At 42.9% G+C, this 25443-nt stretch overlaps 1 protein-coding gene across 1 annotated transcript; it reads left to right on the forward strand.

The window, feature by feature from the left end:
- The first annotated feature begins 10504 nt into the window (after positions 1 to 10504).
- On the forward strand, positions 10505 to 25073 carry LOC148342201 (uncharacterized). Its single transcript, XM_088288094.1, has 3 exons — positions 10505 to 10511; positions 13231 to 14820; positions 25033 to 25073. Exons 1-3 carry the CDS (start codon positions 10505 to 10507, stop codon positions 25071 to 25073), a joined length of 1638 nt encoding a protein of 545 aa, XP_088144220.1.
- Positions 25074 to 25443: the final 370 nt, after the last annotated feature.

Genomic DNA, 25443 nt, shown 5'->3' on the forward strand with positions numbered 1-25443 from the left:
TTCTCCAGCAACCGCTGTAACACTGCCCGGACGTGTCGTTGGTGTTCCTCTGGGGAACTTGAAAAAAATCAAAATGTCGTCAAGATAAACGAAACAGCATACGTTCAGCATGTCCCTTAATACGTCGTTGATTAACGCTTGGAACACGGCCGGGGCATTCGACAACCCGAATGGCATAACTAAATATTCAAAGTGCCCTAAGGGCGTCTTGAAGGCGGTCTTCCACTCGTCCCCCGCTCGGATTCTAACCAGATGGTAGGCGCTACGTAGGTCTAGTTTGGAAAAAATCGCGGCCGACTGCACTGGAGCAAACGCGGAGTCTAACAGTGGAAGCGGGTACCGGTTTTTCACCGTTATGGCGTTCAGACCCTTGTAATCGACGCAGGGCCGCAAGGTCTTATCCTTCTTCTCCACAAAACAATCCGGCCCCGACCGGAGATTTTGACGGCCGGATCAACCCAGCTTAGAGGAAGTCAGTAATGTGCTCGTTCATCGCGGTTTGCTTGGGCTGGGAGACTTTAAACAGACGTGCTGACGGAAGCGTCGAATTGGGTAGCAACTCAATGGCGCAGTCATACGGACGATGCAGAGGTAAGGACTTGGCGTGGTCCTTGCTGAAAACCGCTCGCAAGTCGTGGTAGACCTCGGGAACGTTATCTAAATTAACGACCTCGGGCGGCGCTGCCCGGCCCCTTTACCCCTCCTCCGCGGAACGCAAACAGTGGGCATAGCAAAACGGACTCCAGTTTTCGATGGACATCCTTCCCCAGTCTATCACCGGATTGTGTGATTTTAGCCACGGTAACCCGAAGACAACCGGTGCCGCCCTTGACGGCATGACAAAAAAAGATCTCGTCTCGATATGATTACCGGATATTTTTAACGTGAGCGGTTGTGTTACCCGCCGAATGTCTGCCAGGAGGCGTCTGTCCAGGTCGCACAGTTTTTCGGACTTGTCTAGTTCGGTGACCGAACAACCCAATTTTGCGACTAAACCGGAATCAATAAAACAGTCATCGGCCCCAGAGTCGACCAAGGCACGAATCTGGATGCTGCTGTTTGGTCCCCGGATCTCCCGGTCCACCTCCAGTCTCACAATGTCCTGTGATCCTCTGACCCGCTGTTCATGGGTTGCAAAGCTGGCGTTCTCCTTCCCGGAGTTGTGGTGGGCGGCTGCGGACTTACACTGGTCGGCCGGTGCCCGGGATGATGTCCGGCGCGGAGGTTGAGCCGGGCACGAGGACACCCGGTGCCCCTGGAGTCCACAGTAAAAACAGGCTCCCGAACTGCGCCGTCGTTGTCGCTCCTTGGAATCGAGCCAGCCGGCTCCCAGCTGCATCGGTTCCTCGGCGGACGACGGCTCTGGAACCCGGTAGTGCGTGGACTCGCTGCGACGCTGCTACGCTCCCTTCTCGCGCCGTCGCTCTTTGAGGCGGTTGTCGAGGCGGATGGCGAGACTGATGAGCTCCTCCAGCGTGGCCGCATCCTCGCGAACAGCAAGCTCGTCCTTTAGTGCGGAGTTTAAACCCCGACGGAAAACAGTCCGCAGGGCACAGTCGTCGAACCCGCTCTCTGTCGCAAGAATGTGGAAGGCTATGGAGTAGTCCGCTACAGAGCGACTGCCCTGCGTGCAGTTTAAGAGCTCGGCCCCGGCTTCTTTTCCCCGGAGTGGATGGTAAAAAACCCGCTGGAACTCCGCCAGGAAAGCGGGGAAAGAGGAGCGAATGTCCGGACGTGCATTGCTCACGGCCATGGCCCATGCACTAGCTTGGCCAGTCAAGAGACCCATCATAAAGGCTATCTTGGAACTGTCGTGAGCGTAAGTATATGGCTGTTGATCGAAAATTAACCGGCAATGGTGAATAAATGGCCCGCAAAGGCCAAGTTCCCCCCCATAGCGGGGCGGGTGGGGTAGGTTGGGTTCGCGGCCGAAAACACCGGGAGGGAGCATCCCGTACGCGGAGGCAGTAGGATCAGCGCCTGGTGCTGTGTGCGAGCAGAGGGACCCTATGCGGGAGTCGACGCCCTCTAGTCGGAGGGCGAGCAAGCCGACTGCCTCGCGGAGCGTCGCGAGCTCTGCGTCTTGTTTACCGACTAGCTGTCCTTGGCTGGCCAGAGACTTTAGAATTCTTTCCTTGTCTGCAGAGTCCATGGTCGGACTATTCTGTTAGGGGTATTTCCCAGCAATCGCTGGGAAATACAGGCTGGACTCCAAAATTGCAGACAAGGATAGATCTTGGTGTAAACAACGGTATTTATTACTATAGTTAGAAATCAATTCACAATCAGGATTTATGGCGTGCCGACAACTATCGAACGAAAAACGCTGGTGGCTGATCGCGCACCAGGGGAGCATAAAACTGACGGCGGAACAAAAGGCGCTTGCAAAAGGCAAGGAACACAAAACATAAATTGTTTACCAACAAAGGGGGCAAGGGGTAGTCAATCAGAATAAACGAGAACAGAAACGAGCAAAGCCTTAGCTCGTCACAAAACGGGAAAACACAAAAACGTCTACTGCGAAGTGCAGGGCGAGAGCGCAATACAATACGACGCTTGGGATCATGAACGTGAGCAAGACGAAAGAATAGTCCAACGCTGAATGGTCAGCGTTGTTGGTTTAAGTAGAGCGGCAATCGTTGCATTAAGCAGCATCAGGTGCGCAGCCGGTGGGCGCGCCTCTCAGCCAGGATGACATGAGTGCCGGGGGAAACGCCCACTCAGCTGGAGAAACAAAACAAAAACAAAGGCATGACAGAACGGATCATGACAACTACTGTGCTTTATCCAATGCTGTACTTAAATATTGACCAATGCTGTATTTTGTTTACCATTGCAGTAGTCTTATCATTGCAGTACTTTTACCATTACAGCACTTTAATCATTGCAGTATTTTTTTATCATTGCAGCATTTTTATTAATTTCCCCTCTGTACCATGGACAGACATTCAGAGTGTTTCCTTACACTTGTATATGTTGTGGGATGTAAGTGTGTATATTCAGGGGGATTTGTGTATTTACGTATATACAGTGTATATTTGCATGCTTTTTATGAATGTCTGCTGCTAATGTTATACATTAACGGCGACATTACGCCGCCTCCTCTGTGTGATCTATACCTTTGCTGCTGTAACACTGCAAATTTCCCCATTGTGGGACTATTGAAGGACAACTTTATCTTTATCTTTAAAAACCTTGTGTTGGTGCTTGTTAAATAATTTTCCATAAGATTAAGATTGAACAAAATGGTGAAACAAAAATTTAAAAAGTAAATACTGTAACGATGAAACATTGAATACTAAATTATTCCTAAAACAGTTCAATGAATCTTGAAATTAATAGTGAATTCTTGTAGTTTAATGAATAATGAAACAAATTATGAAATATTAAAGTACTTAAATAAATACCGAAATCATTTTCGAACACAAGAACAGTTAAGTAATAAAACAGTGGCATATTTTAATTGAAAATCCACAACCACATCGCAACCTGTTGAAAAACCCTGTAAAAAGGCAAAGGTGCAAATATGTTGACATAAAGTATCACTTTATCATGTCAACTGATAATAACATTTGTAATATTCTCCAAACAACAACATGGTGTCAGATGTATAAAAAAAAACAGCAACAAAAGTAAAATTCAATACATCTCTCAAGTTCATATTTGGGAAGTAAAATGTTTGCTCATGTGCATATGGTTTAAATCGTACGTTTTTCCAATGTTTAGAACACATGTGTCACACTCAAGGCCCGGGGCCAGATTTGGCCCGCAACCTCATTTTAGGTGGTCCGCAAAGGGCAAATGATCTGCATCAACTTCCTGTTTCTAGCATATTTTCTTCACTTTTAACAACACTGAGATATGAGATATTGCCATTTAGTTGTTACTCCCCTTTTAAAATAAATGGAAAAATTGTTGAACAATTACTTACTTGCTTCTGATTTCAAAACTGTCTTTCCAATCAATTTATATGGGTTCACAGTCATACCGGCCCTCTGAGGGAAACCACAACTACGATGTAGCCCGTCCACAAAAATGAGTTTGACGCCCCTGGTTTACAAGATAACAATGATTTGCATCGCAAATGGCGACATCTGTCGGTGAGTTGATGACAGTGCTCCACACAGCCAGCAGCCAATCATATCACAGCGGGGTGTGTCCTGTTCTTCCGCTTTCGTGACGAACAGGAAGTCCTTTCAGTGGGACTTTGAAAAACGACGCCATCTTTCATTCGTCTCGTCGAACAAAGAGAAGCACACGAGTTATCGCCAAGCAGAGACCAAGTGCGGATTTGTTGAGATTGGCTTTTGAAAATGTGTGAAAGAACGACACCCAAGTACAAAGAGGAACTTTGTGGAATAAAAGAAGAGAACGACCAGCATCTTCAACTGCTGGGCGAAGGTTGGAAGCAGCCTCGTGTTGTGCTACACAAAGCAGGTTTGTACACTTCTTTCTCTCATTTGCTTTGTAAAGAACGACTTTCTATCGTTAAAAATATGCATCACAACAGTAAGTTGTTTGGGGAAATCGTTCAAGGTTATTGCCGTTTTATTTTTAAATATTGCCGTTTACTTGCAGGTCTGCTTAACATTTGTTTATGCCAAATGAAATCAGTGCAGAAAATAAATGCCAAAGAATAACCAACAGAGGAAGGTAAACTCCGTGTTTTTTTCCCAGTTTAAAATTTGAACTGATTATTTAACATTTTACATATTCCAGTTGTTATATGTTGTTAAAGAAATTAAGTTTGTCATGTCAGGTTTCAAAACTATGCTGACAGATGTAGTGTATTTTTATATCCACTGTTGGAGTTGAGCCACCGAGAAAATGAGAAACATTTAGTAAATGAATCTTAAAAGCCAAACTTACTCCAATGTGTGTTCGTTTTTTGTACTCAAGAAGAAAAGGGCCAAATAAAGACTCAACAACAGCTGATTAGGGTTGCGATATTTTAGTTTCTTCGATTTCTGGAGTTCAGGAAATAGTACAAAGACAGATATCTGGGCGGCTTTTTCTAAATCTGACGAGAAACTGTACTCAGACACGTACAATCGAAAAATGGCGCGCTGATCTCAGCCCAGCCGGAGGGAAGCTGAGCCAGCCCCACACATAAACAACAAAATATACCTAATTTTTGGCATTTTGCTCCATTGAGGGTCTCAGGGTGCTGGGGCGCAGGCGCTCAACAGCCGGCCTGCTGAACTTTCGGTGAGATGCTTTTACTCACAATGGGTGTTGTGCGCCTGTGTCCAAGCGGTCGGGGCTTTTGGGGTCGTTAAAGAGAGCTTGTGCGTGTGGGTCTGCTGGCTGATTGGTCATGGAAAATGTCCCTGTGTTAGTTTCAATTATTGTTTAAACAAGAGGCCTCTATAATGATTGATTAAGACATTAAAAGATGTCAAAGTACCGCACTATGAAAGAACATTAGAAAAAGTATTAAAAAAAAATAAATTTAAAAAATGATGATAGGAACTAAGTAAATGGGGACTAGTGCGGGAGAAATGTGCAGAAGATAAAGAAAAGAAAGGTCTAGTGGTTAAAGAGATGAGAAATAAGAAGTTTAAAACTATAGCTATAGACAACATAGTCGTGAATAAGCTCAGTTTGAGCACAGAACCTGGCCAGGGTGTAAATTTTAGCAGGAAAATTATGAGCTGAAAATAGAAATAATGAAGAGAAGCGCGCTTCCATGTATCGTATTGGGCACTTTGTGGCAAGGAACACAGTAAGGATTGAAGCGTACCGTTGTGTGGAGGGCCCGACGGTTTTGCTGGTACGTCGCAATAGTAATGCATTAAGTCTGGGCCGGTTCGACTCCGCTGTTCAGATGCGTACCCTGTGATTACTCGTGTTCTGGTAAAGACCACACAAAATCAAAAACCTGGCTACCATCTACTGTGGGACCAAGAAGTCAGGCAGCCCCCACGCAGGAGAAAAGGGGTGATAGTTATCAACCAGTGCCGAATTGCCCCTTCTAAAACCCAAATGTTATTGCATTAATATTCCGTTTTATCAGTTCAACTAACGCGTGTGCGTCCTAGTGTGCATTGAAAGATGCAGCATAAAATATGTTTAAAAATGTGGATAATAACTAAAGCAAAATTAGAATGAGAAAGATAATTGGCTGCATAATAATTGGGGTGAAATTAATCTTCATTGCAAGAAGCGGTCATAGAAATAGAGAAATCTAAGATCATAAAAGGATGAATGCATGTTCCATGGAATGTGATTTGTCAACACGGAAAAGCCCTGAGTGATGAAAACGTGAACATATGGTTAAGGAACAGGTCTCTTTGACGGCAAAAGTCTGACTATGGTAAACAATTGATAATTAGACCTCAATGAAGTGATTGTGCAGTTGAAAAAGTTCATATCTTGACTGTGAAAAGCTAAAGTGAGAAACTAGGATTAACTATTTGGCAAACACTAGAACGTATTCAGTCTCGAGGAAGACTGAATGCAGTAAAATTGCAATAAGAAGAACAATAAACCAGCCCAGAGTGTTACAATGTCCTGGAAACAAAAGTTTGGGATTGCCCCTGACGGTGAAATTCCTCTCTGAACTCCTCCTTTGTGCCCCCGGCAGCAACTCATGAAACAGGGAAACTGATAAGAGATACAATTTTGTTGAAACAGAACATGAAAGGTTAAAGGTTATGTAAAACGAAAAAAAAAAAATAATGTTCCATACTTCAGTTTGGCGACGGATGTACGACGGTAATTCAATTAATGGAACGACATTTTGAGAAGGAAATGACAGGAATATGATGAATTATCATGTTGTGATGGATTAAATTAGATTATGAATTAAATTACAAATTTTTAGTCTGTGGATAATCCACTTCAAATTATACTGACTCATTGGTTGAGGAAAACGGGGTTATATTAGTTCAGTGGTTCTCGATTATTTCCTGTCACGCCCCCCCTACCAAGAAGAAAATAAATTCGCGCCCCCCCACTACAGTTTTTTTTACATTTCGTACTCATGTACATGTTCTTTGTATATTAATGTTAGATTGTCAATAAAATATCCCAAACAGTTATTAATACGTACCTAATATAGAAAAGACAAAAAGAGCCAGGGGGATTTCAAACAAAAATTCTATATAAATAACATAAAGCAACAGTTTTAATATGTTGACTATACATTTTTTTTTTATGTTTACAATCCGTTTGACGTCGAACCGCTTCGTTGTGATGACGTCAGCCATTTCCGTGTTCCAGCCTGAGAGCGTCTGCTAAATTGCTAACGTAGCCATCGTCTTATTTTGTTCGGATACGTAATGGTTGCAATACAACATTTCTGTTCATAGCTGCTGGCTCTCCGCCCGAACGCGGTTTGAGTCAGACTTCTTTTCAAAGTCGAGCGTCCATCGAAGCAATTCATTTTAGCGATTAGCGCGATTAGCGCCTCCTTGCCCGCTCTGCTGAGGCGCAAGATAGCTTAGCATTTAAAGAGCGGCGAAAGAAATCACTTCCGGGTCAACGAGCGACGGGGTGACGCTTTTTTTTTAAACCAGTACTGCGTGAACTCGGGGCACAAACAGCTTTGACGAGCTCAAACTCGCGTTGTCTGAGATCGCCTTTTTCGGTCCCAAAACCATGCAAAAAATTATGTTCCCCAGGGTCCCACGCGCCCCCCTCAGCATCACTGGTGTAGCACAACACGAGGCTGCTTGCAAACTTCGCCCACCAGTTGAAGATGTTGCTCGTTCTCTTCTTTTATTCTACAAAGTTCCTCTTTGTACTTGGGTGTCATTCTTTCACACATTTTCAAACGCCAATCTCAACAAATCCGCACTTGGTCTTTGCTTGGCGATAACTCGTGTGCTTCTTTTTGTTAGACGAGAAGAATGAACGGCGTTGTCGTTTTTTAATGTCGCGCTGAACGGATTTCCTGGGTGAAAACTGCAGTCTGTTCAGCACAAAAGCGGAAAAATAGGACAACCCAATTCACGCAACCCCTTCAGCATCGCACCGCGCCCCACTATTTGAGAATCACTGTATTAGTTAGTTAAAAAAAGAACAGCTAAATTATAGTTGATGTGTTCATGGGTGTTCTGAAAGTTCGCATGTTTATTGAATCATCCCTTTGAGTTGTGATTAAGAAGGGGATATTTTCTGAACTAATGTTATTTGTTATGGCTTTATGATATACACAGTTATATGGTTAATAATTGTGCATCGTTTGACATTCTGCTGTATTGTTAATACTGTTTGCCTTTGATTGGTGTGGCGCATGTAATGGACAATGTCGGTCGCGGGTTGTCTCGCGCAATCCCGATTGATGACGTGAGAGAGTGTGCACTTGAACAAAGGAGAGTGTGCACTTGAGCAGAAGAGAAGGGGAGTGCGAGTCGCGGAAGGAGTCAGTTGGAAGTACAGTAAACCCCAGTTATCGCGGTTAATGGGGACCGAGACCACCCGCGAAAAATTAAAATCCGCGAAGTAGCGGCGCACCTTCAAAAATGCTTAAAATTTTTTTGTATTTATTTAATTACTTCGACTTTTAACCGCTGGTACGCCATCCGGTGTGCCCTGTGAAATGAAAGGTGGCATTCTTCATTTATTTATTTATTCATTTATTCATTCATAACTGACAGCCGCTCGTGCCCGGGCGGAAGAGGTGCTCCTCTCCGGCTTAATTGTCACGCACGCCGGACCTGCTCCCCCGAAGCGTGTCTCCGTTTGGTTGAACTCGGTTTCATTTCGCCCCGCTCGTGCCCCGTGCGGAAGGTGCTCCTCTTCGGTTTAACTGCCACGCACGCCGGCCGGCCTCCTCCGGAGCTCTCGTACGGTCCCGAACGGAGCGAAATGTCGCCCCGCTCGTGCCCGGGCGGAAAGGTGCTCCTCTTCGGCTTAACTGCCACGCACGCTGGCCGGAGCTCTGGTACGGTCCGAACCGCGCGAAACGTCGCCCCAAATCGTTTCCGAGGGAACGTGCTCTTCTTCGTCCACTCTCCTCTCCGCCCACGCTCTTCTTCGGCACACGCCGGCCGTCTAACCGCTCCAGCGCCCCGTCGTGCCGCTCGGCGAAACTACAATGCCCCCGCGGAGCGGAGCGAATGGAGAGCCCCGATCGTGCCCGGGCAAAAAAGTTTAATTTTTGAATATTTTTTAGACCCGCGAAGCACTGAAGCCGCGAAAGGTGAACCGCGAAGTAGCGGGGGATTACTGTATACTGTTCTCATCACCAAGAAGGGTCGCTAACTCGTACGCCAGCAAAGTGGATTGGTGACGTTAACCCACGTCGTCCATCGAACAAAGTGACGCCTCGGGAAAGGAGGATTCGTTGCGGTGGATTGTGCTGCCTTGTGTGTGGCGTCTCTGTCGGCGACCAAGCTAGCGAGCATCCAGGCTAGTTAGCTTCAGTGGGCTAAGTACGGCCATTCTCCCTCGCGGCAGAGCCCCGTTGTCCTCGGACAGTTCACCCAGCCTTTCCCTCGCCAGTGAGGATCGACCTTCGTTCCCCCCCACTCGGATTAAGATAATTCTCCGCTCCCACCGGCGCTTCCTAGCCCCCCCCCTCGACAATTGCGCACTTGGATCCACCTGCTTTGCCGCGCATAGCTTGGGATACATCAAGAAGGAGGATTTCCCCGACGTCAGCCTCCATTCACGAGCTCCACCAACCCGGGCATCAAATTGGTACATTTTGATGTTATACAAGGACATTGAGTTCGATTGCATTGATATATGGGTGAATTAGATATTGTAATTTGGCTGAATAATTATTTCTAAGAATATTAAATGTGTATTCTTGCTAATCGAATATTCATGGTGTTATTGTGCCAAAGTGATTGTCATAATTGCATGTTAATTTCCCTCAATTATTATAGTGATAAGCAAAGACTAAAATTATTTGATTGTTAATTTGGTAAATAGGTCATCCCCTCAGGTAAATATACAGTCCTCTATAGGCTCCGGCACAATGGGAATTGAATATGAATCATAAACAGAAGACAAAACCAATTGGTATTGGCGTTTGTAAAATATGATGAGGGATTAAGTTGGTGAGCTCTTATGGGAGACGGGGCGAGACGTGAATGGATTGAAGCTTCCGCCAGTGACCCGTCCAATAGTGTCACCACCACACAGCTGTGCCGGGTGGCCGTCCTCGAGGGCGTGCGCCTCCCAGTTACTGACATCATGCGAAACAGTCCGTCAATGAGAAACTGCTAATCAGTATGAGTAGAACCCCCGTTTCTGCATCGATGAAAGAAAATATTGTATTGGATGTAGAAAAAGAATTGTTACACTTGCGGGTTCAGAGGGCCAAGAGTGCTAATTCACCGGGAACGGAAAAAAGAATATGGGGGAAAAAAAATAAAACAGGGGGGAAGCAGCTAATGCAGCAGCCGACGCATGCAGCTCCCATTGCGTCTGCTCTTAGCGTTTCCGCTGCTCCTGGGCCAGGTTCTGGTGGCGCAGTGCCACAGCAGACTTGTTGTCCGCACCGGCCGGTTAACAAGGTCACATAACAGAAGTGGGGGTGGTTATAGACATGGGTTGTGAGTGGGACGTGCTTTTGCTGTGGGGTGTGGGGTCACTGGGTGATGAGCGGTCCAAACCGAGCCACTTCCTGAAATGTGCCATCCTGTGGTCCAGCGCCATGCCAGTCACAAAGAGCTCCTCTAGCACGGGGGCGCCATCGCTACCCCCTCCTCCGACAACGCTTCTATGGCTTCCAAACGCACACTTGACGCCTCAACCCGATTGGGACCACATTCCACGATAGGGGTGCCCGCGGAGCCTCAGCATTCAAGGACCGGCAGGTCTTGGCATTCCGGTGATGATTGATGGACAACAGTTTTTGATGGTGGAACAAGATGTTCCACGCTTTGCAAGCTTGACGAGCAACAGTGAGCAACAACACTGTCACCCTTGTGGGACTCTTGACATTGGCCGAGTCACTGCCATGGACCGAACCCGCACCTGTGAAACACTGGAATTCGAGTGGGACTGAATTTCACTGTGCACATCCGCCGGGGGAAGCATATGTTGTCCTCCGTTCCAGTCGACTGGGCAGCTCTGAGACCAGGGTGGTGTTTCAGCACCCATTACGAATTCCTCTGTTATGGAACATTTTCCGAATTTCTCGACAGTATGGTAGACAGGGAATGGGTCACTCTGAAGCAAAAGCTCTGTTTGCGTCTTTGCCAGAGGGGTCGTGGACCCGGGGTCTGACTGATGTTGTGCTCTGCTCCACAGCTTCTCCAATTTGTTTTTGCTATATCTGCAAAAGTTTTTATATTATTGTGAAAGAAATTAAGTTTGTCATGTCATCATGTTTCAAAACTATGCTTACAGGTTAATAGAAGGTCACAAAAACATGGACCTCTTAAACAGGAAAACGTGAGTTCAGTGGTAACAGAGTTGTGTCTATGCTGGCAGTTTAGCCGGAAGCCACAAAAACAGATGCACGTCTTGAACCGTGTTTGACAGGAAACCGTTTAGCTCGCATTGAACAGAAGTTTGACCCAAACATGTCTTGTAAGCTGAAACCGTTCGAACAACAGGAAGAGTGTGGACGGGTGTGATAAAGTCAGTGTTCATGTTTTTCCATTCTTTATGGGTTGGCATATTCAAATTGCTTTGCTGTGCTTCAATAAAACGCCGCACAGGAGCGGGAACGCTTTTCTCTTTGCCGGACTGCTCCTCGCAAGTGACAAAGACAATCTTGGCTGGGTGATTCATTTGTGAAGGCTTGTCTCGTTTTTGACAACCTCTCTGACATATCATGTTCAAGCAATTCCTTACGGAAGGAATTCTGCCTGACTCTAAAAAATGTGCACACTGCGGCAATAAGATCAATGGAGGTTGATCAATGTTCGTGAATAAAACACAAATGATTACGTTTTTTTAATAAATCAAGTACGTATTGGTCTTATTTATGAAATTTTTACTGGCTCGGTCAATGAACCTCCGGTGGCCCTGCACTGTTTTGTGCACGTGTGCATAGTTTCACCTCATCCAAACATTTAAAATACATTTAATCCATCCACCCAGGGTTGCACGGATCTCATCAGTGATCAAGCGCATGCTGCAAGGAATGCATCTGCATCTTTGGCTTACTATGGGCTTAAAAAGGGAGAATGTCAAAACCCCCTTTTCTACCAACAAGTCCAGGAACATTTAGTTCCTGGTCATAAAGTTCCTGTGGCCCAGGTGGTTTGCATCTTATAGTTCCTGGTAATCTATCCAAATGACATTGAGGATGTATCAGTGGGAGGTCTTGTGTTACTTTGTTACTCATTACTGACACCCTATGGCTGTTAAGCATCATTGCAGTTACAAAATAATTCAGGGAACTCTTATAATATTATGGTGTATCTTAGTCTAATTTGAATATGTATTGGATAACTTTAAAATATACAGTCATTATTCAAATATGTCAACACGAAAGTCAGAGTGAAAGTGTTGTTGCTTAATTTATGTGTAGGGGTTTTGACTCTTCGAACGTTAATTTTGTTTTAAAGTTTATTTAGAAACAGAAATTTTCTAAAAACGTAAAAAGGGTAATGCCGGAACTTATCGCAGGATAAATGTCATTTTGGGTAAAAAAAAAAACCAAACGTAAATCATACAATAAATAGCGACTCTGATGCCAGGGCCCCTTTAATTTTTTTAGGTATCCAGATTATCATGAAAGCAAAAAGTACCCACGATGAAACTATAAATGCAAAATGAAATACTTGTAAACATATTTTACTTGAAGGATTTCTATTCTATCCATGACATTATGTTGCGATGGCCCCCAGTGGTCTGCATCAATATGTTAGGGTCCCACAACATGTGTTCCATCAGACGCACACAAGAGCCTGTGTGTGCTAACTTCAGCTCGCTTCCAAAAACGTCTGTGACTATGTCAGGAATGAAATCGGGCATCAGCCGACACGTGCTTCCTTTTTAAATGCTCGTTTATCACAGCTTATCATCGGACGTAATTTTGTGAAATACCCCCATGGTCCGGTCCAAATTGGGGTCGCACGCATTGCTCCGTGTGCGGCAGGCACAAGTCAAGGTAGCATGGTAGAAACAATATCAGACAAAGTTGCCGCCTGAGCTTTGACTTGACCAAACCAAATTTGTCTTTGTGTCCTACAGACGTCAGTGAAAACGATCTCCTTTCTGTGAAAGAGGAGCCAGACTGGACTCACATCAAAAAGGAGGAGGAGGAGGAGGAGGAGATCAACAAGTCACCAGTGAACGTCCCTATAACGACTGAAGATGAAAACAAGGATGAGAGTGAGGACAACAGAGGGGCGGAGCCTCCAAGCAGCAGTTCAAGTCGTCACGTGGCAACAGAAGTTGATGAAGACCACTGGGGGCCATCACAAGCACAAAATGAGGACACATTATCAGACACTCATGACGATGATGATGATGAAGATGATGGGCAAGCCAAAACTGAAAGGGCATGTCACACTGACTCATTAACCTCAAAGTTGTCTTTAAAACGACACACAAGAAACCACGGTCAAGAAAAACCTCTTTTTTGCTCAATTTGTGGCAAAATTTTCTCTCGAAAGTTTCATTTGACAATTCACACAAGAACACACAGTGGAGAAACATCTTTTTGCTGCTCAGTTTGTGGCAAAAGCTTTTCTTTAAAGTCAAATTTAAAAACACATACACGATTACACACTGGAGAAAAACCTTTTTCATGCTCAGTTTGTGGAAAATGCTTCTCTCAAAAGGCAAGTTTAACAGAACACACAAGAACACACAGTGGCGAAAAACCTTTCTCCTGCTCAGTTTGTGGCAAAAGCTTTTCTGGAAAGTCAAATGTTACAAGTCACATAAAAACACACAGTGGAGAAAAAAACTTTTCCTGCTCAGTTTGTGGCAAAAGCTTTTCTTTAAAGTCAAATTTAACAAGTCACATAAAAACACACACTGGAGAAAAAAACGTTTCCTGCTCAGTTTGTGGCAAAAGATTTTCTTTAAAGTCAAATTTAACAAGTCACATAAAAACACACACTGGAGAAAAACCTTTTTCATGCTCAGTTTGTGGCAAGAGTTTCTCTCAAAAGTCAAGTTTAAAAGAACATATAAGAACGCACTGCGGAGAAAAAACCTTCGCCTGCTCAGTTTGTGGCAAAGGATTCTCTCTAAAATCAACTTTAACAAAACATAGAAGAATACACAGTGGAGAAAAACCTTTTTCCTGCTCAGTTTGTGGAAAATGCTTCTCTGTAAAGTCAACGTTAACAAGCCACACAAGAACTCACAGTGGAGAAAAACCTTTTTCCTGCTCAGTTTGTGGTAAAAGCTTCTCTCAAAACTCAACGTTAACAAGCCACACAAGAACACACAGTGGAGAAAAACCTTTTTCCTGCTCAGTTTGTGGAAAATGCTTCTCTGTCAAGTCAACGTTAACAAGCCACACAAGAACACACAGTGGAGAAAAACCCTTTTCGTGCTCAGTTTGTGGCAAAGGTTTCTCTGATAAGTCAAGTTTAACAAAACACACAACAACACATACTGGAGAAAAACCCTTTTCCTGCTTGGTTTGTGGTGAAAGCTTTTCTATAAAGGCAAGTTTAATAAGCCACACAAGAAAGCACACTGGAGAAAAACCCTTTTCCTGCTCAGTTTGTGGTAGACGCTTCTCTGTAAAGTCACATTTACAAATGCACACAAGAACACACAGTGGAGAAAAACCTTTTTCATGCTCAGTTTGTGGCAAGAGTTTCTCTCAAAAGTCGAATTTTACAAGCCATACAAGAACACACAGTCGAGACAAGCCATTCAGTTGCAGCGTTTGTGCTAAAACATTCTCCACTAAACATAGTGCTGAGAGACACAATTGTGTTGGTGACAAAAGCAGCGATGCTTGAAGCTTAAAAAATGACAAAAAAAACTGAAGGAACCGACTCTTTGTGGTAAGATGTGAATGTGATTTTCAATAAAATATGATGAAATTGAATTTTGCAAAGATCTTTTATTGACACAAAGCCAATGTGATCAGTGCCAGAAGAACCATTGTGTCTGAGTGAGGATGAGTTTTTTTGTGCGTTAACATCAGACATTATAAATGAAATTAATTGCCTTTGCCTAGAACAACATTTGTTAACGTTATGCTTTTCAGTTGTCTTTTTAATCGTACTTAATGGAAAAGGTGTGAGAAGAAACGGTGCTTATGAAATCGGTGCCTTCCACAATCATCAATAAAATCACTTGTTCCACTTGCTCAACTGGCCTTCATTACGCTGTGAAAAGGTGAAAAACTGAACTCGAAAAAGAACCAGAAAGAGAAATGCAAGCAGTCTCAGTTTCTCTCAAAGGTTTTGGTATGTCAGGAGTTGGCAACTTGATAGCGACTGGAGTCAGCGCTGGTTTTCTCGCTGTGTTTGGCTGGCTCGTATATGTATGGTCCATTGAACATAACTCAAACTCTTCGAATATCCCCTCACATACATTTAATATTTCACTTTCTGAATAAATTTCTGACTTGCTAAAAACACTTTCTAGGTTGAGCTCTATCAAGTAGTGATGGGTAGATGAGGCATCCTGTATCGTTTTGACACAGTGACACAATGTATTGACATTGTGTTGACACTGTGTTGCTGAATACTGACACCTGGTGGACTTGCAGGAAACATTTGACAGGGTCATCTGACACTGATCTGTCAAACTAATTTTATCCAATTCCATTGATTAGCGACGTGATGTGTTTTTATATATCCTATTTCGTATTCCTTTCCATCGCACTAATTATTCTCTTATCTAATTTATATATTTAACTGAATTATTGTTGTATTGCACTGGAGAGGGGAGCTCTCTAATCTCGTTGCACACTTGAGTACAATAACAAAGCGATTTCTGATTCTGATTAGGCATTTGCTTTCACATTATTTTTACATACACGCAATTTCATAAAAAAAATCTTTGATATTCGAGACGCAGTTGATAAATTAAGAGAACATCTGTCTGAATGCCCAAGTAAAAGTGTTGTGAATGACAATAGATAGACTCATTGTAATTAAAGATTTTTATTCCAAAAAATTAGTTTCTCCAGCGTTTTGTTATTCAGTCAATTTCTTTTTTTTTTAGGCAATTTCCCCCGCCTTTGAGAAGATCCTCGCACAAGGCCCTGAAGAGGGCGGTGTGCACAACGCCTGTGTGGCTAATAGAAATAGATGAGGGAACGTTGCCTCCATGGACTTCCAGTATAAGAGCGAGTCTTCCGTACGTGCAACGTGTCCTGCTGACATATAGCGCTGCACCTCTGAGTGCGCATCAACAGTGACGTCTTCCATCTTGCGGATATTTCATGCAAAGTAACGTGCCAGGGTTTGCCCTGGAAGCTCGGCGCGCGCATCGACGCCTCGGTGTCGTTGGACCCATCACTAATAGATACCAAAGTATTATTCATAGCAAGTTACCTTGCCTATCGTGTATTGATTGTCATTTGCCGGTCAAAATAAATCCTTGTTAACCAACCTTTTCCCTTGTCAGCGTTTTAAGAATCCACCTTCACCGCTTTCCAGCCCTGGCTCACAGTCATAAATGATGGTATTTTGATGGGGATTTATTCAAGTAGAACAAAGTAGGAATTCCCCGAAGGCACAGGTGTGAAATGCACTGAAGTAACTTAAAAAGTAAAATAAAAAAAAATAAAATTACGATTGCTGAAGAATGTTTAAGAAAGAAAAATGTTGACAATTGTTGATAAATAATGATATTTTCCAGGAGGTATTTATTTCTTTGTTGTTTATTCATTCAATTCTATACTTATTTCAATATCTGAGTATTATTTTTCTTTCAATATGTAGTATATTTTGTCTTTGAAGTGTGGGTCCTTGCTGCCTTCCGGAGAGGCAGCCGAGCAAGGCTGGATTGGTGATGAAAAAGAACTGGTTCGAGAAAGATTTTATTCTCGTCACATGCTGATGTCAAAAGAAGTCTCCCCAAAAACGTGTGAGCCCCCTCTCAGACATTCCCTGTATGAATATCTAATTTTCCCTTGTTGCATATGCATTCCCATCACGCTAGTCTTCGGGATTTCCCTCCAAAAGTCCCCCAGAGGGAGAGCAGATGCGTCTAACCGTTGATACGACCAGTCTACTCGTGACCACCTTAAATTACTTTCACACCCTGGAAGGTCACTGACCTGGCGAGAGAATTGCCCCCACCATAAACAATGCTCAGGCCTATTTTCTCTCAGGGCAGTATCTGGTTACATCGGAACTTCAGAACCAAGACTGGTCACGACTGTGACCTCCAGTCCCTTCATAGTTTCATAAAGAGAATTACATCCCATATCTATATTAGGCCATTTAAAAATACACAACTTTTTTTTTATTTATTTCAATGTATATTTAAGCGTGCTAATGTAATACTACAATATTTATTCAATTATTTTAATATGTAAAATTATCAATATTAATTTAAACCTTTTTATTTCACACTTGAATATTTCTGAACATATTTGTTCATTTGAATATGTGTGCAATTTAAATTATTCCATCCATCCAGCCGTTCTCTGCCACTCATTCCGGGGTCGGGTTATTGAATTAATTTAATACCTAAGTATTTTTTATATTTCAATATTTATTTCAAGATTAACTCTTCTCAATGTGTTCAATATTTATAAAATGTTTCTATATTTCTTATTAATTGCATTAAATCTGTATGTGGTTTCCAATTTTAAATTTTAATATTTCCCGATTTCATTATATAAGCAATCCAAAGTATAAAAAATATAATATAGCATGAAAAGAGTATTTTGTATATTTGACAAAATTATAGTTTTTCCGAAGTGAGATTCTGCTTAGCAACAAACCCCAAACGCTTGATAGAGCTCAACCTAGAAAGAGAAACCGAGACTATTTGCATTTCTCTTTCTGGTTCTTTTTATAGTTCAACTACGAGTTTAGTTTTTCACCTTTTCACACAGCGCAAGTGGAACAAGTGATTTTATTGATGATTGTCGAAGGCACCAATTTCATAAGCACCGTTTCTTCTCACACCTTTTCCATTAAGTACGATTAAAAAGACAACTGAAAAGCATAATGTTAAAAAATGTTATTCCAGGTAAAGGCAATAAATTTTATTTACATGTTTGATGTAAACACCAAAACAAATCATCATCACTCAGACACATTGCTTCTTCTGGCACTGATCACATTGGCCTTGTGTCAATAAAAGAGCTTTGCAAAATTCAATTTCATCATATTTTATTGAAAATCACATTTACATCTTACCACAAAGAGTCGGTTCTTTCATTTTTTTTCCTTTTTTTAATCTTCAAGGATCGCTGCAATTCTCGCCAGCACAATCGTGTCTCTCAGCACTCTGTTTAGTGAAGAATTTTTTAGAACAAACGCTGCAACTGAATGGCTTGTCTCCACTGTGTGTTCTTGTGTGGTTTCGTAAACGCGACTTTTGAGAGAAACTCTTGGCACAAACTGAGCAGGAAAAAGGTTTTTCTCCACTGTGCGTTCTTGTGTGAATTATTAAATGAGACCTTCGAGAGAAACTCTTGCCACAAACTGAGCAGGAAAAAAGGTTTTTCTCAACTGTGCGTTCTTGTGTGAATTATTAAATGAGACCGAGAGAAACTCTTGCCACAAACTGAGCAGGAAAAAGGTTTTTCTCCAGTGTGTGTTCTTGTGTGATCTGTTAAAATTGACTTTACATAAAAGCTTTTGCCACAAACTGTACAGGAAAAAGGTTTTTCTCCAGTGTGTGTTCTTTTGTGTTCTGTTAAATATGTCTTTTTCGAGAAGCATTTTCCACAAACTGAGCAGGAAAAAGATTTTTCACCACTGTGTGTTGTTGTGTGGCTTGTTAAATTAGACTTGTCAGAGAAACTCTTGCCACAAACTGAGCATGAAAAAGGTTTTTCTCCACTGTGCATTCTTGTGTGCCTTACTAAATGAGACTTTCGAGAGAAGCTTTTGCCACAAACCGAGTAAGAAAAAGGTTTTTCACCACTGTGTGTTCTTGTGTGGCTTGTTAAATTAGACTTGTCAGAGAAACTCTTGCCACAAACTGAGCATGAAATAGGTTTTTCTCCACTGTGTGTTCTTGTGTGGATTGTTAAATGAAACTTTCGAGAGAAGCTTTTGCCACAAACCGAGCAAGAAAATGGTTTTTCTCCACTGTGTGTTCTTGTGTGGATTGTTAAATGAAACTTTCGAGAGAAGCTTTTGCCACAAACCGAGCAAGAAAATGTTTTTTCTCCACTGTGTGTTCTTGTGTGCGGTTTTAAAGACAGCTTTGAAGTTAATGAGTCAGTGTGATGTGCCCTTTCACCTTTGGCTTGCCCATCATCATCATCATCATCATCGTCATGAGCGTCTGATAATGTGTCCTCATTATGTGCTTGTGATGGCCCCCAGTGGTCTTCATCACCTTCTGTTGTTGTTGTTGTTGTTGTTGTTGGGCTGGCGCCTGGGCGGAACCTCCCAAGGTTCGCCCAGCTAGCGCAATCACCTTCTGCGGCTCGGTGGAGAGGCCGTTGTGAGGGGGAGGTGCGTCGCCGAAAATCCTCTGCCGGAGGGGAATGAGTCGGGGGCACCGCAGGAGCCATAGCCAAAAGGTGGCAAGAGATAGTGGCGGCGCCCTCTCCCTGACCGGTCCTCCGGACCGAGTCGTGGGGTAATATGGGTGCCGGCAGGATACATTCGTCGTCGACGGGGGACCGCCGACTCGTCCGGGAGACCACGTAGAGGTTGTATCCTTCCTCCCGGCCTTCTCTTGTCACGTGATGACTTGAGCTGCTGCTTGGAGGCTCCGCCCCTCTCTTGTCCTCACTCTCATCCTTGTTTTCATCGTCAGTCTTTATATGGACAACGTTCACTGGTGACTTGTTGATCTCCTCCTCCTCCTCCTCCTTTTTGATGTGAGTCCAGTCTGGCTCCTCTTTCACAGAAAGGAGATCGTTTTCACTGACGTCTGCAGGACACAAAAAGACAAATTTGGTTTGGCCAAGTCAAACCTCAGGCGGCGACTTTGTCTTATTTTGTTTCTACCGTGCTACCTTGACTTGTGCCTGCCGAACACGAATCAATGCGTGCGACCCCGATTTGGACCGGACCATGGGGGCATTTCACAAAATTACGTCCTACGATGTAAACCTCCCTTTAGCACAGACATGTCCCAAGTCCGGCCCGGGGGCCAAATGCGGCCCGGGGTCAAACTTCATCTGGCCCGCAGCCTCTGTAATAAAATTAATACATTCTGGCCCGCACATATACAGTGCTTAGTTCGCTCTCTTCTTAATTGCTGTTCCTAATTTACCCACTAGAGGCAGTACCACTCTGCGACATCACCCCGGGTGACCTTTACCCCCAATTTCTAAAATGGCGACAATAAACAAAAAAAGGAAAGTTGACTGAGAGCAATATCAGTGCGCAAACAAAGTACGCATTAGATAGGAAGTCTTTGGCTGAAGAGTTCACACGACGCTTTCTGAATTTTGCAGCTATTGAGAAGCATATCCTCTTTTTTCATCACCTTTCTCCGTGGACACAAAGAATGTTCCAGCCCAGCTGGAGCTCATTGAGCCGCAGTGTGACCCCGAGAGCCGCAGTCGGCACCGGCAACTTTCTCTCGACAACTTTTACCGACAGATGGATAAAGGCAGGTTTCGAGAGATTCGAGGGTTTGCTAGGAAAATGCTGAGCTTGTTTGGGTCGACGTATTTGTGTGAAAAGACATTCTCGGTTATGAACTTAAATCAGAGTCGCGTGAGGACACGGCTCACAGACTCTCACCTCGCGCATCTTTGAGCCAGACCTGGCCTTTGTGCTGCAGTCCAGATCTCAGTATCACCCGTCACATTAATGCAGGCAAGTCATTTGTCATTTAAATAACTGACTTAATTTTGTTTTGTTCAGTCACAAATTTAGACAAGTTGTCGGTTTTCATTCCAGAATAAAATGTTCATTCAACATTTATATTTGATGATAAGTCATATATATCAAATTAGTCCTTGCACTTGTGGATAATCATTTCTGTAATTCAAAAATTCTGTGAACATTGAACTCCCATGATGATATAATTCATGTTCAAATATTATTTGCACTCAAGACTATAATTACTTCTGTTTAAGAAAAAAAGTTAAGCAAATATTCAATTGCATGTGATGTTCATGTTTCAAATGAACCAAAATACATGTTTGATGGTTTAAATGAAAATAAAAAAGCAAATGTGAAACACAGAATCACTTGCTAAAATGTGTTTGAATATATTGTTCTTTATGTAGTTAATGTCAGCCGAGGTCGGCCCTCCCACATTTTACAACATCAAATCCGGACCCCTTTGCAAAAAGTTTGGACATCCCTGCTTTAGCAGCACAACTGTGATAAAAGAGCATTTAAAAAGGAAACACGTTGCGGCTGATGCCCGATTTCATTCCTGACATAGTCACAGCTCTGGAAGCGAGCTGAAGTTAGCACACACAGGCTATTGTGTGCGTCTGATGGAACACCTGTTGTGGGACCCTAACATATTGATGCAGACCACTGGGGGCCATCGCAACATAATGTCATTGATAGAATAGAAATCCTTCAAGTGAAATATGTTTACAAGTATTTCATTTTGCATTTATGGATAGTTTCATCGTGGGTACTTTTTGCTTTCATGATAATCTGGATACCTAAAAAAATTAAAGGGGCCCTGGCATCAGAGTCGCTATTTATTGTATGATTTACGTTTGGGTTTTTTTTTTACCCAAAATGACATTTATCCTGCGATAAGTTCCGACATTACCCTTTTTACGTTTTTAGAAAATTTCTGTTTCTAAATAAACTTTAAAACAAAATTAACGTTCGAAGAGTCAAAACCCCTACACATAAATTAAGCAACAACACTTTCACTCTGACTTTCATGTTGACATATTTGAATAATGACTGTTTATATTAAAGTTATCCAATACATATCCAAATTAGACTAAGATACACCATAATATGATAAGAGTTCCCTGAATTATTTTGTAACTGCAATGATGCTTAACAGCCACAGGGTGTCAGTAATGAGTAACAAAGTAACACAACACCTCCCACTGTTACGTCATCATTGTCTTTTGCATACATGATCAAGAACTATGAGTTGCAGACGAGATGCAAACCACCTGGGCCACAGGAACTTTATTACCAGGAACTAAATGTTCCTGGCCTTGTTGGTAGAAAAGGGGGTTGTGACGTTCTCCCTTTTTAAGCCCATAGTAAGCTAAAGATGCAGATGCATTCCTTGCAGCATGCGCTTGTTCACTGATGAGATCCGTGCAACCCTGGGTGGATGCATTCAATGTATTTTAAATGATTGGATGGGGTGAAACTACGCACATGTGCACAAAACTTGAATTACACCCGACGAAGCCAGTACAAAGTTAATAAATAAATAAGACCAATACGTACTTGATTTAAAAAAAAAAAAAACGTATTTTGTGTTTTATCCACTAAAATTGATCAACCGCCATTGATGTTTTCGCCGCAGTGTGCACATATTTTAGATTCAAGCAGAATTCCTTCCGTAAGGAATTGCTTGAACAAGATATAAAAAACAGAAAATGTAATATGTTAAATAATCAGTTCAAATTTTATACTGGGAAAAACATGGAGTTCACCCCCCACTATTGGTTATTCTTTGGCAATTATTTTGTGCACTGATTTAATTTGGCATAAACAAATGTTCAGCAGACCTGCAAGTAAAAGTCAATATTTAAAAATAAAACGGCAATAACCTTGAACGATTTCCCCAAACAACTTAATGTTGTGATGCATATGTTTAACGACAGAAAGTCGTTCTTTACAAAGCAAATGAGAGTAAGACGGGTACAAACCTGCTTTGTGTAGCACAACACGAGGCTGGTTGCAAACTTCGCCCAGCAGTTGATGATGTTGCTCGTTCTCTTCTTTTATTCCACAAAGTTCCTCTTTGTACTTGGGTGTCGTTCTTTCACACATTTTCAAATGATAATTCCAAAAAATCCGCACTTGATCTCTGCTTGGCGATGAGTCATGAGCCTCTTTTCGTTAGCGGCTAGCTAGCTAACAAGCTAAACTAACTACGCCGAAAAGCATCAACGCGCGAAAATGAGATTATCGGGACACAAAGACTTAATGAATTATGTCGACGTCCTTTAGAGTAGCACTGGACATCCTGTGAAAAAATTACAGTCAGTTCCACACTAAATCAGAAGAATTTAGCGGTGGACGTTTTTTGTTCCGGTGTGGACGGGTCAGTGGATGTGGTCGAGGCCCTTCGCAAGCTGCGCGCTTGCTAATGACGTCATGCTTTAAGCACGTATTTTTCAAATATATTTCTTTGCCTCTGTGTTTGTTTTTACCCCTGGCTGTTCTGTTTTGATATATATTTTATATAATATTTTAATTCGGTTGTTGAAAAACAACAAAATAACTACATTAACGCCGCATTCGCGATTCAGCTCCGACGTCACTTCCGCCTATTTCCCGAGAAGCCGCTGCTGGATCAGCAGTGGGACGTTTACGTTTCTCCTACCGAACTTGCAACAATACTGTGGTTAAATCGGGCTGCAAGATTGTATGGATATAATGTCTGCATATACTAGCAGTGCTTCTCAATTATTTCACACCCGCCCCTACCAAGAAGAAAAAGATTCGCGCCCCGCACCACCATTTTTTTCCTGTCTTTGTATAGTGATGTTAGATTGTCAATAAAATATCCCTAAACTAAACTAAATTGATAAGAAATATAATTTCGAGAACTATTATCGTGAGGATCTCGAAGCTCAGTACTCTGTTATGCAAATATTGATGAGATGACAAATATTTGTCATGTCATGTCATTATCCACACCACTTATCCTGAACAGGGTCGCGGGAGGGTACTGGAGCCTATCCCAGCTGACTTCGGGCGAAAGGCGCACCAAACCCTGAACTGGTCGCCAGCCAGTCACAGGGCAGACTTAGACACCGTCACTGAGAGGGAACTGAACCCACGTTGCCTGCACACAACTCAGGCGAGTGTACCACTCCACCATCAGTGACATGATAAATATTTACTAATACGTTTTTTGCCAAAAACTTTATTAACATTAACAAACACAGTTATTAATACGTACATAATATAGAAAAGACAAAAAGAAGAGCCAGGGGGATTTTAAACAAAAATTCTATATGAATAACATAAAGCAACAGCTTTAGTATTGTTGGAGTTGAGTCACCGTGGAAATGAGAAGTAGTTAGTAAATCAACTTTTAAAAGCCAAACTTACGCCAATGCGTGTTCGGTTTTTGTACTCAAGAAGAAAAGGGTCAAATAAAGACTCAACAACTGATTCGAGTTCCGATATTTAGTTTCTTCCATTTCTGGAGTTCAGGAAATAGTACAAAGACAGATATCTGGGTGGCTTTTGTTTCTTTCTGTTCTGTCATATGACTATACAGAATGGACGGTTAGAGCTCTTTCATTTGCTCACTGAATCTTTATTGTAACATCAACTGCACGGCTCTCATACACTCCACTTCCGCCTTGCTGGCGCAGTGTGCGTCTACTAAAACAGTCCCCCTGGGAACACCCAACCACCAACTAACAATCCCATTGTTACATCTTTTCTTTTTTTTCTTTTAAGTCACCTTCTTTAATTGACAGCAACATATTACAGCATCGAAGACTATGAATTTAAATGTAATCACAACTAAAGAATACACGTTACTCTCATTATGAATTTAAATGTAATCACAACTAAAGAATACACGTTACTCTCATTAACTCTCACATTTTTTTTCCCTTTTTTTTTTTTTCTCTGTCCTTAACTGACAAGCAACCCTAGACTCATGCAAAGTTCCAAAACAAACATCACTCCGTGAAGTCCTCCAGATATCGAGGTCTAATGACCCGACGGCCAGACCTGGTCGTCACAGCCGCTTGGTCACCAGCACGGCACAGTTCCGACCCCACCTCAGCCGTACTCTCCACAGTCTCAGCTTTTTTAGGCGAGGCCGGTGGGCAAAGGTCACGCCTGAGGTGACGTCGATTCCTCCGTAACACACCACCCGACTCCATCTCCACTTCATACGACCTGTGGCTCGCAGGTTTCAGCACCGTCGCCTTCCGCCAGACTCCATGTCGCTGAAACGGCTGAACTCTCACGGTGTCTCCTTTCTCAAGGATGTCCAGGTCTTTCGCAGTGCGGTTGTAGTATCTCTACTGTCTCTGACTGTTCTTCCACAGGCCTTCTGCATTTTTGATCAACTCCGGCTCTAAAAGAGCGTCCCTGATTGGAAGAAGCGTCCGAGTCCGCCTACTCAGAAGTCTCTGTGCTGGGCTTGTACCCAAGCCTTGGGTTGGTGTATTTCGGTGGTCCAATATAGCCACGTATGCATCCTGGTTCGCAGCCGCCGCTTTCATCATCAGTCGCTTGGCAGTTTTCACTGCTGACTCGGCCTTCCCGTTGCTCTGGGCATATCCTGGCGACGACGTCCTATGCTCAAACTCCCACTTTT

The sequence above is a fragment of the Idiotropiscis lumnitzeri genome, chromosome 2 (assembly GCF_059441095.1).
Source record: "Idiotropiscis lumnitzeri isolate Australia: NSW breed Sydney's pygmy pipehorse chromosome 2, RoL_Ilum_1.0, whole genome shotgun sequence".
NCBI lineage: Eukaryota > Metazoa > Chordata > Actinopteri > Syngnathiformes > Syngnathidae > Idiotropiscis > Idiotropiscis lumnitzeri.

Excerpts from the sequence above, each read along its gene's own strand:
- LOC148342201 (XM_088288094.1), top strand. Across the intron at positions 14,821-25,032 it reads TGAGAGACACAATTGTGTTG|GTTTCAGCACCGTCGCCTTC; the intron begins GTGACAAAAGCA and ends TGTGGCTCGCAG.